Here is a 12,173-nt window from a genome sequence, read left to right as displayed (position 1 = left end):
AGTCTGTGGTGAAACTTGGCGTTGGTGGATAGAGCGAGACATGATGTCCCAGATGTGCTCAATTGGATTCAGGTCTGGGGAACGGGCGGGCCAGTCCATAATATCAAAAATGCTGCAAAGTCTTTTGGGGAACTGTTTGCAGTAATTTAAATGAGTCAACTAAAGTCAAAAAGTCATTAAGATGAACTATAAGGAAGGAATGGAAGTGAAGAGCATTATAGGAAAACAGAATGACCTTCAGTGGAATCCCAATAAAGTGCTATCAACAGATGCTCAGGTGCAAAGAGCTAGTCATGATGGCCCGTCAAGTGGGTGCAAACTAATTACTGTATGTTAAAAAGCAGAAAGGATAAGGGGGTGTCAAATGCTCTTCAGGAGCACATTTTCCCTCTTTTGCTATGTGCTACCTGGTGTTATAATGCCAATGATAAGAGTGATGTGCGAGGGCGGACTACTAATTCCTCAGTGAGAACTAAAAATGAATATCCATTGCAAACACACATACTGTATCTCCACTGCTCAAAACAATAAAGGGCACACTAAGGTAACACATTCTAGATTTGAATGAATGACGTATTTTCTTATTAAATACTTTGTTCTTTCCATAGTTGAAAGTGCTAACAAAAAAATCACTTACAATGATCAATGAAAATCAAATGTATCAACCCGAGGTCTGGATTTGGAGTTATACTCAAAATTAAAGTGGAAAAACACACTACAGGCTGATCCAACTTGGATGTAATATCCAAGTCCAAATGAGGCTCAGTAGTGTGTGTGGCCTCCGCGTGCTTGTATGCTCTTGATGAGGCAGCGGATGTTTTCCTGAGGGATCTCCTCCCAGAGATGGGCTAAAGAATCCGCCAACTTCTGGACAGTCTGTGGTGAAACTTGGCGTTGGTGGATAGAGCGAGACATGATGTCCCAGATGTGCTCAATTGGATTCAGGTCTGGGGAACGGGCGGGCCAGTCCATAATATCAATCCCTTTATGTTGCAGGAACTGCTGACACACTCCAGCCACATGAGGTCTAGCATTGTCTTGCATTAGAAGGAACCCAGGGCCAACTGCACCAGCATATGGTCTCACAAGGGGTCTGAGGATCTCATCTTGGTACCTAATGGCAGTCAGGCTACCTCTGGCGAGCACATGGAGGCCATGTAGCCCTCCAAAGAAATGTGACCTCACACCATTGCTGACCCACTGCCGAACCAGTCATGCTGGAAGATGTTGCAGGCAGCAGAACTTTCTCCACAGCATCTCCAGATTCTGTCACATCTGTCCCATGTATTCAGTGTGAACCTGCTTTCATGTGTGAAGAGCACAGGGCGCCAGTGGAGAATTTGCCAATCTTGGTGTTCTTTGGTAAATGCCAAACGTTCAGCCCCGTGTGGGCTGTAAGCACAACCCCCACCTGTGGACGTCAGGCCCTCATACCCCCCCGCATGGAGTCTTTTTCTGACTGAGCAGACACATGCACGTTTATGACCTGCTGGAGCTCATTTTGGAGGGCAGTGCTCCTCCTGTTTCTCCTTGCTCAAAGAAGGAGGTATTGGTCTTGCTGCTAGGTTGTTGCCCTCCCACGGCCTCCTCTACATCTCCTGATGTACTGGCCTGTCTCTTGGTAGTGCCTCCATGCTCTGGACCATACGCTGACAGACTCAGCAAACCTTCTGGCTACAGCTCACATTGATGTGCCATCCTGGATGAGCTGCACTACCTGAGCCACTTGTGTGGGTTGTAGACTCCGTCTCATGCTACCACTAGAGTGAAAGCACTGCCAGCATTCAAAAGTGACCAAACCATCAGTCAGAAAGGATCTGAAGTGAGAAGCATCAGAACTGAGAAATGGTCTGTATCATCACCTGCAGAACCACTCCTTTATTGGGTGTGTCTTGCCATTTGCCTATAATTTTCACCTGTTGTCTTTTCCATTTGCACAACAGCATGTGAAATTGATTGTCAATCAGTGTTGCTTCCTAAGTGGACAATTCCATTTCACAAAAGTGTGGTTGACTTGGAGTTGCATTGTATTGTGTAAGTGTTCCTTTTATTTTTTTGAGCAGTGTATATAAGCTGAATACAATTCTTGGCACTGGTATATGTATATGCTGTCTTATCTAGAAATTGGTTAAATATGGAATGTACACTTGAATATGACACAGTAGCTCTGGGACCTTCGGTCTGTGGCTGGTGGTTTGGATTAGGCGTCTTTTTAAGGAGTACTACTAACTTAGCATGAGCCTGGGAGTGATCCTTTCCTCCATAAACAAAGTCAGACATGTTAGCGAAGTGTTTAAGGAGGAGGGTTTAGTCTATAGAGAGCCCTCACCTTCACAAAAAATGTATGGGATGAACTTAGATACCAGTCTAAGTAAAGTCTCATTGCTGAACATCAGTGTTAAATCTCACTAAACCATGGTCTTGGTGAATACGATTCTGATTGGTTGCAGGGTGTCCATTAAAAAGTGATATAGGACACCAGTTAAAGAAATTCCGTCAAATAGCATAATAATTCTAAATCATTGTGCTGGCTCAAATAGCAGTTGGTAACCGTGGCAACAGAAATGTTAGCGAAAAACAAACAAAGCAGAAAGAATATCTGGAAGGACTATGGCAAACAGTGGCCCATGGTTACTAATGAAACCATCTTATCTGCCAGTTTTTAAGTTATTAATTTTTTTCAGGTTAATGTAGACCATTGGTTGAACAATAACCAGAGTAGAAAATGAAGAAAGGAAAAAAAAGTCTCCAGATCCCTCCCCATCTCTGTACTTTATCATTTTCATGTTCTACCAAGATCGTTAGTTGAAATCAGTCACTGCAGATAAAATATCTATCACATTGTTTCATTTGTATTAAATACTATTTAATCAGATAGTTTGTGATGAAGCTCCAGATCTGTCAAAGAAGACAGAGTGGTTCTGATGTCACCCTGCAGCGGACCGTGTGTGTGTTTCTCTGCATTAATGCTCCAGTGGTTACGCCAATTTCACAGCGATTTTCAAGAATTAAAAAAGTCCATGCTGTTCGTATTTAGATTTTTCCACAGCCAAATATTTCTTATGCTATTATAGAAACCAACCATCGCACATCCTCCCTGATTTTCTTCATATTGTAAAGAAATATGCATATTCAGAAAATCACCATGTTTTCATTGGAATCCGTTAAAAGGAGGGGGATGGCAATTCGTTCAACACTCCTATCTTTCAGGCTCGATCACCTGACAGCATGCTGTGCGCACACGCATGCCGTCAGGTGATCACTCACATTCATACACACTGAGCTCCCTGGACCACACAGTTACACACATCCCGCAACACTATCATTTTCCACCATAATTTTCCACCATCATTGGTAATTTGTTGCAATAGTATCTGCTGCCAAACGAGCTGCAAGTGCCGCCAATGGCGGTTACTGTGGCAACGCCACAACAAGAGACATTAAATAGTCCGCTCAGCTGCTTCATGTTAAAAACATTTAAAAACAATGGTATGAGCGCAATAATGCCCTTTGAGGTGTCCATTATCAGAAATTAATGGACTTTGTGGAGGCAACCGTGTCGTCCATTAATTTCTGATAATGGACACCTGGTCGGGGATAATCCCTTATATAATGTTCTTGTGGCTGAATGGAGGGGATATCCATCCAAACAGGCTCTGTAATCTAGTGGGAAGTTTCCCCAGAAGAGTGGCCAGTGCTATCAAAGACTACTGCTTGTTGACTTTGGAAATTAATCCTTTAGAAAGCTTTTAAGGCATCTACTTGTTTCAATGGCTGCTCTCCACTCCATAGATTTGAAAGCTTGATGTTTCCGTGTCAAACTTATTTCTCTAAATGATGTCAGGGGATCACAGATTGGTGTTGAGAAGACAGAAGTTACCTGTGCCATGTGACCAGTGGGTCAGGAGATCCAGAAGTGATGCAAGTAAAGGTGACTGATTCCTGGTAGTCGGCAGTAGCATTGAAGGACTGCTGGAATACCGACAAAACTGGAGGGACTGCAGACAGAAACAGAACAAAAAATCAAGCACGCTGCTGTTGAATCTTGAAGGTTAGTGAGATAAATCTTAGCTAAGATCAACAATATTCTGTACTAAATGTTATTTTTTCTGCAGCTTAGCTCTGCAGGGTAACCCTGTCGTAGGAATAAACCAGCCCAGTAGCAGCCTGCAAACAATTACACTACTGTTGATTCTGAAAGGCTCGGCTTAATCCAGATAATCAATGGTGAGACAGAAAAAAGTGTGGCAGCTTCAAAAACAACTCCAGTGTCTGTGTAAAGCAGGGATAATATTTGTACTTTCTTTTTTCATGTGTGTAAAAAATGACTATAACTTATTGGCTGGCTTGAGTCTTTCATCAATTTAGTTTAAGCCCGTTCTGAGAATTTACAGATTTTATTTCATTAAAGTTCCACAAAGATACTATTTTCTTTTGGTTTATTTACTTTTAATGACTAAACAGAAGTAATGGGAAATATTGTTTAATTTAGTAAAAAGTTACCCCAGAGGCAACATACTGAGTGAAAACAGGATAAAGCCAGATCCCTGAAAAGCTTCATTTGATAATAGCTGATAAAGTCTGGAGCTGATTGTGTTACTTGTTTAAACAAACCCTTTAATTTACTCCTGAAGAGCCCAGTGGCGTAGATAGGGAATTTCAAACCTTTGGTTTCCAGCACAGCACCCTACCATTTTGCTTTACACGAGGGGTGTCAAACACCAGTCCTCGAGGGCCAGAATCTGGCAGGTTTTTATTGTTTCCTTGCTCAAAAACACCAGATTCAGATCAAATGGATCCAACAAATTCTTGCCAACTTACTCATTAATTTTGGTTAGGTGTGTTGGAGCAGGGAGACAACAAAAACCTGCAGGATACTGGCCTCCGAGGACTGGAGATTGACACCTGTGCTTTACACCAAAAAACACATATCTAGATAGTCACTACCACATTTAAAAAAAAAAAAAAACTAAAAAGGATGATTTTCACACTGGTGCCCCCTCACAAAAATAAATTTTTCATCTGTTACAATCAAGTGTGAGTTGCCTTTTGTCTTATCTTTTACTGGGTTAATGTTGCTCAATAAAAAAAAGAGCAAAACAAACAGATGCACTGAAGAGACCTAAGGCATTGATAGACCGAAAGACCGAAAAGGGTTTTACTTCAGGAGAGAACTCAGAGAAATAAACAGGCCGTAGGTTGTATAGACATTATTGTTTGCTATTAACAATACCTAATTGCCAGTTAGCTCTTTTGCTAATCAGATTTAGCAATTCATTTCTTATGTTTTCTTGGTAAAATTGCAGCTTTATGATCATGACATAATTGGTAAAGCTGATATATCAGAGGGGACTGAATCAGTTGTTGCCTCCTCTTTTGAAAAACAAACAAAAATGTTTTTATACCTTCTTCAGTTTGGTAGTGTGTATCACAGCTAACAGCAAATACACACATTGCAACAGTAATATTGTTCATCCTAATATTCATATGAGATTGAATTGTAAAACATAGCTTTATTGTCATTATTTCTGACCTTGAAACCTACCTCAATCCTGTTTTAGACTATAATTTAAATTAGTTCTAATTAAAAAAAAGAGTAAGTTCAGGCTCAAGTCTTGGAGGTTTGTGGTCCTTCAGTAGTCTTCTCAATTGCAAAATACGTCACTGTTTAAGAAACAATGCAAATGTTCTTGGACGTGTATTGATTTTACACCTACGCCACACTTTAAATGCTTCAGAATGTAAATCAGAACAACTGTAAAATATTTTTGCTCTTCTCTTTGTGATGTTTGCTCATCTCAGATAATAAAGATATTGCCTTTAACAAGACAAAGTCATATAACTTTACCATTACTTGTTTTTGAGAGGTTTTGGTCACTCTGAATCTTTTCAGCATTACAACAAATACATGTGTGGTCGTGCATGAACGAGGCTCTAAGGGAGCTTATCTTATGAAAAACACTAAAATCCTATTCAGGCAACCCTTTTTTCATCAGTCAGTGTCAATCACTTCTTACACCCAGCAGTGCCTCCTTTCTTACCTACTCCTCACTTCCTATAACTGGTTTACTGGTCCACAAGTTATTTCAAGCGCCACAGGCCGTGGCGCTAACCACCACACTACCATGCAGCCCACGCTTCCAAGTAGGACTGGGCGATATGACCAAAATCTCATATCCTGATGTAGCTTTTTTTTATTTTTATTTTTATCCCCATAACGATATACATAGTGATATAAACTTGTAATTTTGTGTCAGTCATCAGTTATTTGTCAGATGTGATCTCTTTTCATCTGCCGTATGATGTTTCACAGGGAAAAGCCTGTTGCAGCATTTGCATCTAGAGTTTATTATGAGCGCTTTGGCCACCGCATGACGCTGCTTTTGCTCGTTGACTCTATTCTTTATTCTGTATTCTTTGTCCTGATTCTTGCACTAGTGATAAAATGAGTTAGTTGTGTCAGAATGCATTGTGGGGACCATGAGCTGGTCTGGTGTCTGCTCCACACTTTTAATATCCAAACCGCAGCCATGTGACAGAAATTTTCCCTTTTTTTAGGGACAAGCTCATTGGTTTGGGTTGGCTGGTCATCTTTTAGTGAATTACCCTGCTCTGAAACGCGTCTGTAACCACCTTTCTCCATGTTTGTTTATACATTGCAGCGCGCATTGCATAAAGTGCATCTTGACATAAAATAGTGCAGTAAAGCACATAACAGTAAAGTAAATGATAGAGCCTCATATGAAATGATAGACGATTTCTATTGTCCGAAGGATATATATCATATCGCCTACTCCCAAATCTATGTACCAGAAACCAACTGTAGGTTCGGAGGTTTAATTCCACTTCTTTCTCAGCCTGAAAAGATCTGACAACTTCAACCTTAATGATAACACCACACACCTTCACAGCACCTGTCATATACCCTGTTGGTGGCTGGTAAAATGGAGCCCTGTGTCCTTCAGAGTTCCAGGCAGAAAGCCATTCATCACTTCCATCTACAGTCACTCTCATCACACCTGTCTACAAAGCCTTTGAAAGGTCAGTCTTCAGTTGTTTCTAACTTGAGTTATTTAATGGTGGTTTCAGTTTTCTCCACCTCTGGTGAAGTTTCTCAGCACTTGAAATAGATTTGACAAACTTGTGCTTGTTAATTCTGTGCATCGGCGCAGTTCAGGACTGATTGGATTCATCTGGCATGCTTTTATGCTATGTGAAATACAGCATCTTGCTAGTCGTTGCCAAAAAGCCATATGGATCAAAAGCAGAGGTCTTGATGACTTTATCAAGAGCACGGCGAGCATCGTCAGCAACACGCAGCTTGTCCCTGTCATCCAATCAACTGAGAGCTGTCATTTTGTCACTCAGGAGGAGGCGAGCAAAGGGAGAGCAGGCCCTGCAATCTCTTCTCTGTTCCTGCTCGCACTGACGAGGGAATGACAGCTTCATGGCACAAGTGTGTTTATGAAGCATCTCAACCCATTTCTCAAACCCATATTTACCCCGCACTTCTGCTCCCATTACAGCTGCTTTTCCTCCGCCCTGACCAATCTGAAGAAGTGATTAAGGCTGTGTGGAGCAGCTAACAGGAGCTCCGGAGTTTTTCCTCTGCCAGTTTGCATCTGCTAGCTGGGTGACAAGCACAGTATGACATTCAAAAATGGTGTGAATCAAATAACCTGCACAGCTGTAGCTGAGTTTAAGCTTGTAATCAAACAGCAATTTGTGATCAGCATGGGAAATGACACAGGCACCATCATAATGATAAAAAGTCATACACAAATTCAATATTTCCATAATTGCAACTTACTCATTGATTTCTGTAACTGCTGTGGATGCTCTTTGGATTAGTATTCACAGTCTGTGCTATAACCACCTAACTCTACTTTGTTGTTTCATATGATTTTCTCCATTTTTAGAAAACAACTTCAAGCTATGAATAGAAACAAGCAAAAGCGAATGTCTTATCCTGCAAGAGTCTTGTCAACAAGCAAAGAAATAAGACAAAACCCACAAACATCTGCAACAGTTTGCAATGCAAAAAGGTTTAAAGAGTTTCGCACCAAACGACTTGCAGTAGTCATGGTTACGCCCACTTGAATGAAAGATGCTGCACAACAGGTTGCAAGACTGAGAACAGTCTACTTTTTCTGGGAAAATATGTTTCCCGGCCGTAACTGTTAAGACCTTTGGGTCACTTAGCAAAGAAAATGTTCAAACTAAATGATTAAGTCTAGATTAAAATGAAAACAAAGACAATTAAGTTTTTTAAATGTTCACATAGATTACTTTGTAATTGTTGCCGATACAGTAAGAAAGAAAACTGTTTGGATATGTGTGTTACGTAGATGTTTGCCACGCTGCGTCAGCTTCCGATGCAGTTAACATTCATTAGTTGGACATAATTTGTATCTTGAGGAGTGTAAATATTGTGGTTGCTGTTAGTGTCTGTTAGCATTGCTAGCTGCAGTGGGATACATATACAACCGGATTCCAAAAAAGTTGGGACACTTTGGAAATTGTGAATGAAAACTGAATGCAATGATGTGGAGGTGCCAACTTCTAATATTTTATTCAGAATACAACATAAATCACAGGTCAATAGTTTAAACTGAGAAATTGTATGATATTAAGGAAAAATATGCTCATTCAAAATTTCATGGTGTCAACAAATCCCAAAAAAGTTGGGACAAGGCCATTTTCACCACTGTGTGACACCCCCCCCTTCTTCTTACAACACTCAACAGACGTCTGGGCATTGAGGAGACCAGCTTCTCAAGTGTAGACATAGGAATGTTCTCCCATTCTTGTCTAATACAGGCCTCTAAGTGTTCAATCGTCTTGGGTCTTCTTTGTCTGACCTTCCTCTTAATGATGCGCCAAATGTTTTCTATAGGTGAAAGATCTGGACTGTTGGCTGGCCAGGTCAGTACCCGAATCCTTCTCCCACGCAGCCATGATGTTGTGATTGATGCAGAATGTGGTCTGGCATTATCTTGTTGAAAAATGCAGGGTCTTCCATGAAAGAGATGACGTTTGGATGGGAGCATATGTTGCTCTAGAACCTGAATATATTTTTCTGCATTGATGGTGCCTTTCCAGATGTGCAAGCTGCCCATGCCACACGCATTCATGCAACCCCATACCATCAGAGATGCAGGCTTCTGAACAGAGCGTTGATAGCAACTTGGGTTGTCACTGTCCTCTTTGGTCCTGATGACCTGGCGCCCCAGATTTCCAAAAAGAACCTCAAAACATGATTCGTCTGACCACAGAACAGTCTTCCATTTTGTCACACTCCATTTTAAATGACTCCTGGCCCAGTGTAAACGTCTTCGCTTGTGGATCTTTGTTAGAAATGGCTTCTTCTTTGCAGAATAGAGCTTCAGCTGGCAACGGCGGATGGCACGGTGGATTGTGTTCACTGACAATGGTTTCTGGAAGTACTCCTGAGCCCATGCTGTGATTTCCTTCACAGTAGCACTCCTGTTTTTGATGCAGTGTCGTTTAAGGGCCTGGAGATCACGGGCATTCAGTATGGTTCTCCGGCCTTGACCTTTACGCACAGAGATTTTTCCAGATTCTCTGAATCTTCTGATGATATTATTCACAGTTGATGAAGACAACTGCAAACTCTTTGCAATTTTTCGCTGGGTAACACCTCTCTGATACGGTTCCACTATCTTTTTACGCAACATTGTGGGAGTTGGTGATCCTCTACCCATCTTGGCTTCTGAGGGACACTGCCAATCTGAGAAGCACTTTTTATACCCAATCATATTGCCAATTGACCTGATTAGTGCTGATTGGTCTTCCAGGTGTTTGCTGTATGCTCAAATGACTTTTTCCAGCCTCTAATAGGTTCTTGTCCCAACTTTTTTGGGATTTGTTGACACCATGAAATTTTGAATGAGCATATTTTTTCTTAATATCATACAATTTCTCAGTTTAAACTACTGACCTGTGATTTATGTTGTATTCTGAATAAAATATTAGAAGTTGGCACCTCCACATCATTGCATTCAGTTTTTATTCACAATTTCTAAAGTGTCCCAACTTTTTTGGAATCCGGTTTGTAATTTAAAGCGCTCAGACAGAGCAGTGATGATTACAGCGTGAGTAAAACGTGTGGCTTACACTGTTTACAGGATAGCGGTGGAGCTGCTTTTTATATGCCCAGTAGGCACTAAGAATTCTTGGAAATGTAGTCACTGCAATCAATTCATAAGTAATAAACAAAGGCAAACACAAGTCATAAAATTGTGTGCTTCCTGGGCTCAACAAGCTTAACAATTGCAGGTCATAAGTCACACAGAGTCACCTTAAAAATGTCAAGCTTAACTTCGACGTAGAGCGAGACCAATGTTCATCCCGCTGTAAACTAAATAAAAACATTTTAAAGTCACTCAGCTGATGGAAATATGTAAAGTTGGTCACATCAACATAACTGAACCACTGCATTGACATTAGCAGAGACTAATGCGGGTGCTTTGGTCAATTTGGTTGTTCCAACAACCTGTGCCGCAGCTGATATTTCTGGATGATCTGACCCAACTGAAAAAGAAAAAAGTCTGAGCCACAACATCGACTCTCTGCCTTTAACTAAATATTTTTAACTATTCCCACTCACCACTCTTTGGTTCAGCATGATCATCCAGTTTTTATTCCTTTGAATTTTAGGGCAAAACGACGTGAGGAGATAGCTGTGACTCCGAACGGACTGATAAGCGTTATATATGGTGCAGCTTCTCTTCTGACAGCAGAGATAACAACAAAACCAAGAGTGACATACAATTTTAGCCTTGCAAGAGTAAAAGGGACGACTAGGCACATTTAAATGTGAAGAAAAGTGATATTTTTATTTGCTTTAGTCCGCTGTTGACATGTTTTCCTCAGCTGTTCCAGGGTTAGCATTGCAGAATGAATTCTTATGGCATTACAACATATTTTCTGCTTTTCCTGCATGATGAAAACTCTCCCAACTCATCTTCAGTTCAACGTAGGAAGGCGGTCTGCTTCTCCTCTCCAATGCAGACACAAGTTCAGCACCATAACATGTCATATTTGTCAAAAAGCCGACCAGCTCCGCCTACTGCATTTGCATAATGAGGTCTGATTACAGTGTGAGCAGGATGAGGATAATAAAAACGCTTATTTATGCCAGGTGTCAGAGCAAAAGCACATTATCAGATGTTATTAGCCAAATAATGTGACACACCAACCGTTACAACACATTAATGTAAATGAGGTTTAAACTTGTAGAAAATAAAATAACATTTTACCCCTCACCCTCTGAAATTGCAACACAGTGTGCTTCTAAAATAAGCCAACTCAGTTCCAAAACAGTTGATTGTTGCTTATTAGACTGAATAAAATTAAGCACAAAAGTGGAAATGGAACAAATGTAAGGTTTCTGCTGTTAATGGAAAATTGCTTTAATGAGTTTAAATTAATGAATATATTTATCCGCTTATCACAAACCGCATGTCCAGAAAAAGTTTGGAGACTCTCAAAGATGACAAAAATGAAAGAAAGAAAAAAAAAACAAACACAAAACACAAGGCTTACAAATGATTTTCTTTGTTTTTTTCTGACTATTTAGTTTTATTTAAGAGATATGAAAATGACAAACTTCATGCTGGCAAAGAACTCAGAAACATCCCACCAAAGCTTTAGCTTTGCTATGCAAGGATGGGTCACAGCCAAACATTTAGAGCCTATTTGATTTATTTCCTGGTACAATATTGAGAAGGAAAATAAGCAAAGAAAACTGGTCTATCAGCAGCTACAGAATATAATATAATAATAATAATATCATTTGGGGAAGCAAAATTTTTGTGCTTTAAAGCCAAAAATGGAAACCACATTAGCATGCATGTGAAGTCTGAGCCCTAGCAGGACTGCATAAGAAGCCATCACGCTCCCATAATCTATATAGCCAACTGAACTTATTGTGTACCTCTGAAAACACCTTCACTCAACACAAGCTGTTGCTTCATCCAGTAATGTGACCTCAACTATATCATACATGAATGAGGTTGATGCTGTGATGAAAACAAGTTTGTTTCAGCTTCGTTTATTGTAAAGACCGCAGTGACCTCGATCAGATGTGAGCTGGGCGGCAGCAAGGGGCGGGGACCCTGGCGGTCCGATCCCCGGCTGCAGAAGCTGGC

The 12,173-nt window shown here is 40.6% G+C and overlaps 1 protein-coding gene across 1 annotated transcript in view; it reads right to left on the bottom strand.

Moving 5' to 3' along the window:
• ncam2 (neural cell adhesion molecule 2) overlaps positions 1–12,173 on the bottom strand; it is a gene marked incomplete at both ends in the record, with an annotated part of 361,006 nt that overhangs the window by 80,934 nt on the left and 267,899 nt on the right. The window contains one exon of the mRNA XM_079263891.1: positions 3,881–3,998. Coding sequence (XP_079120017.1) covers positions 3,881–3,998 — 118 coding nt within the window. The remainder of the gene's footprint in view (positions 1–3,880; positions 3,999–12,173) is intronic.

This window comes from Telmatherina bonti, assembly GCF_933228915.1.
Source record: "Telmatherina bonti genome assembly, chromosome: 24".
In the NCBI taxonomy this organism is placed as follows: domain Eukaryota; kingdom Metazoa; phylum Chordata; class Actinopteri; order Atheriniformes; family Telmatherinidae; genus Telmatherina; species Telmatherina bonti.
The sequence above is the reverse complement of the archived record's forward strand: the minus strand, read 5'-3'. Positions and strand labels throughout refer to the sequence as shown.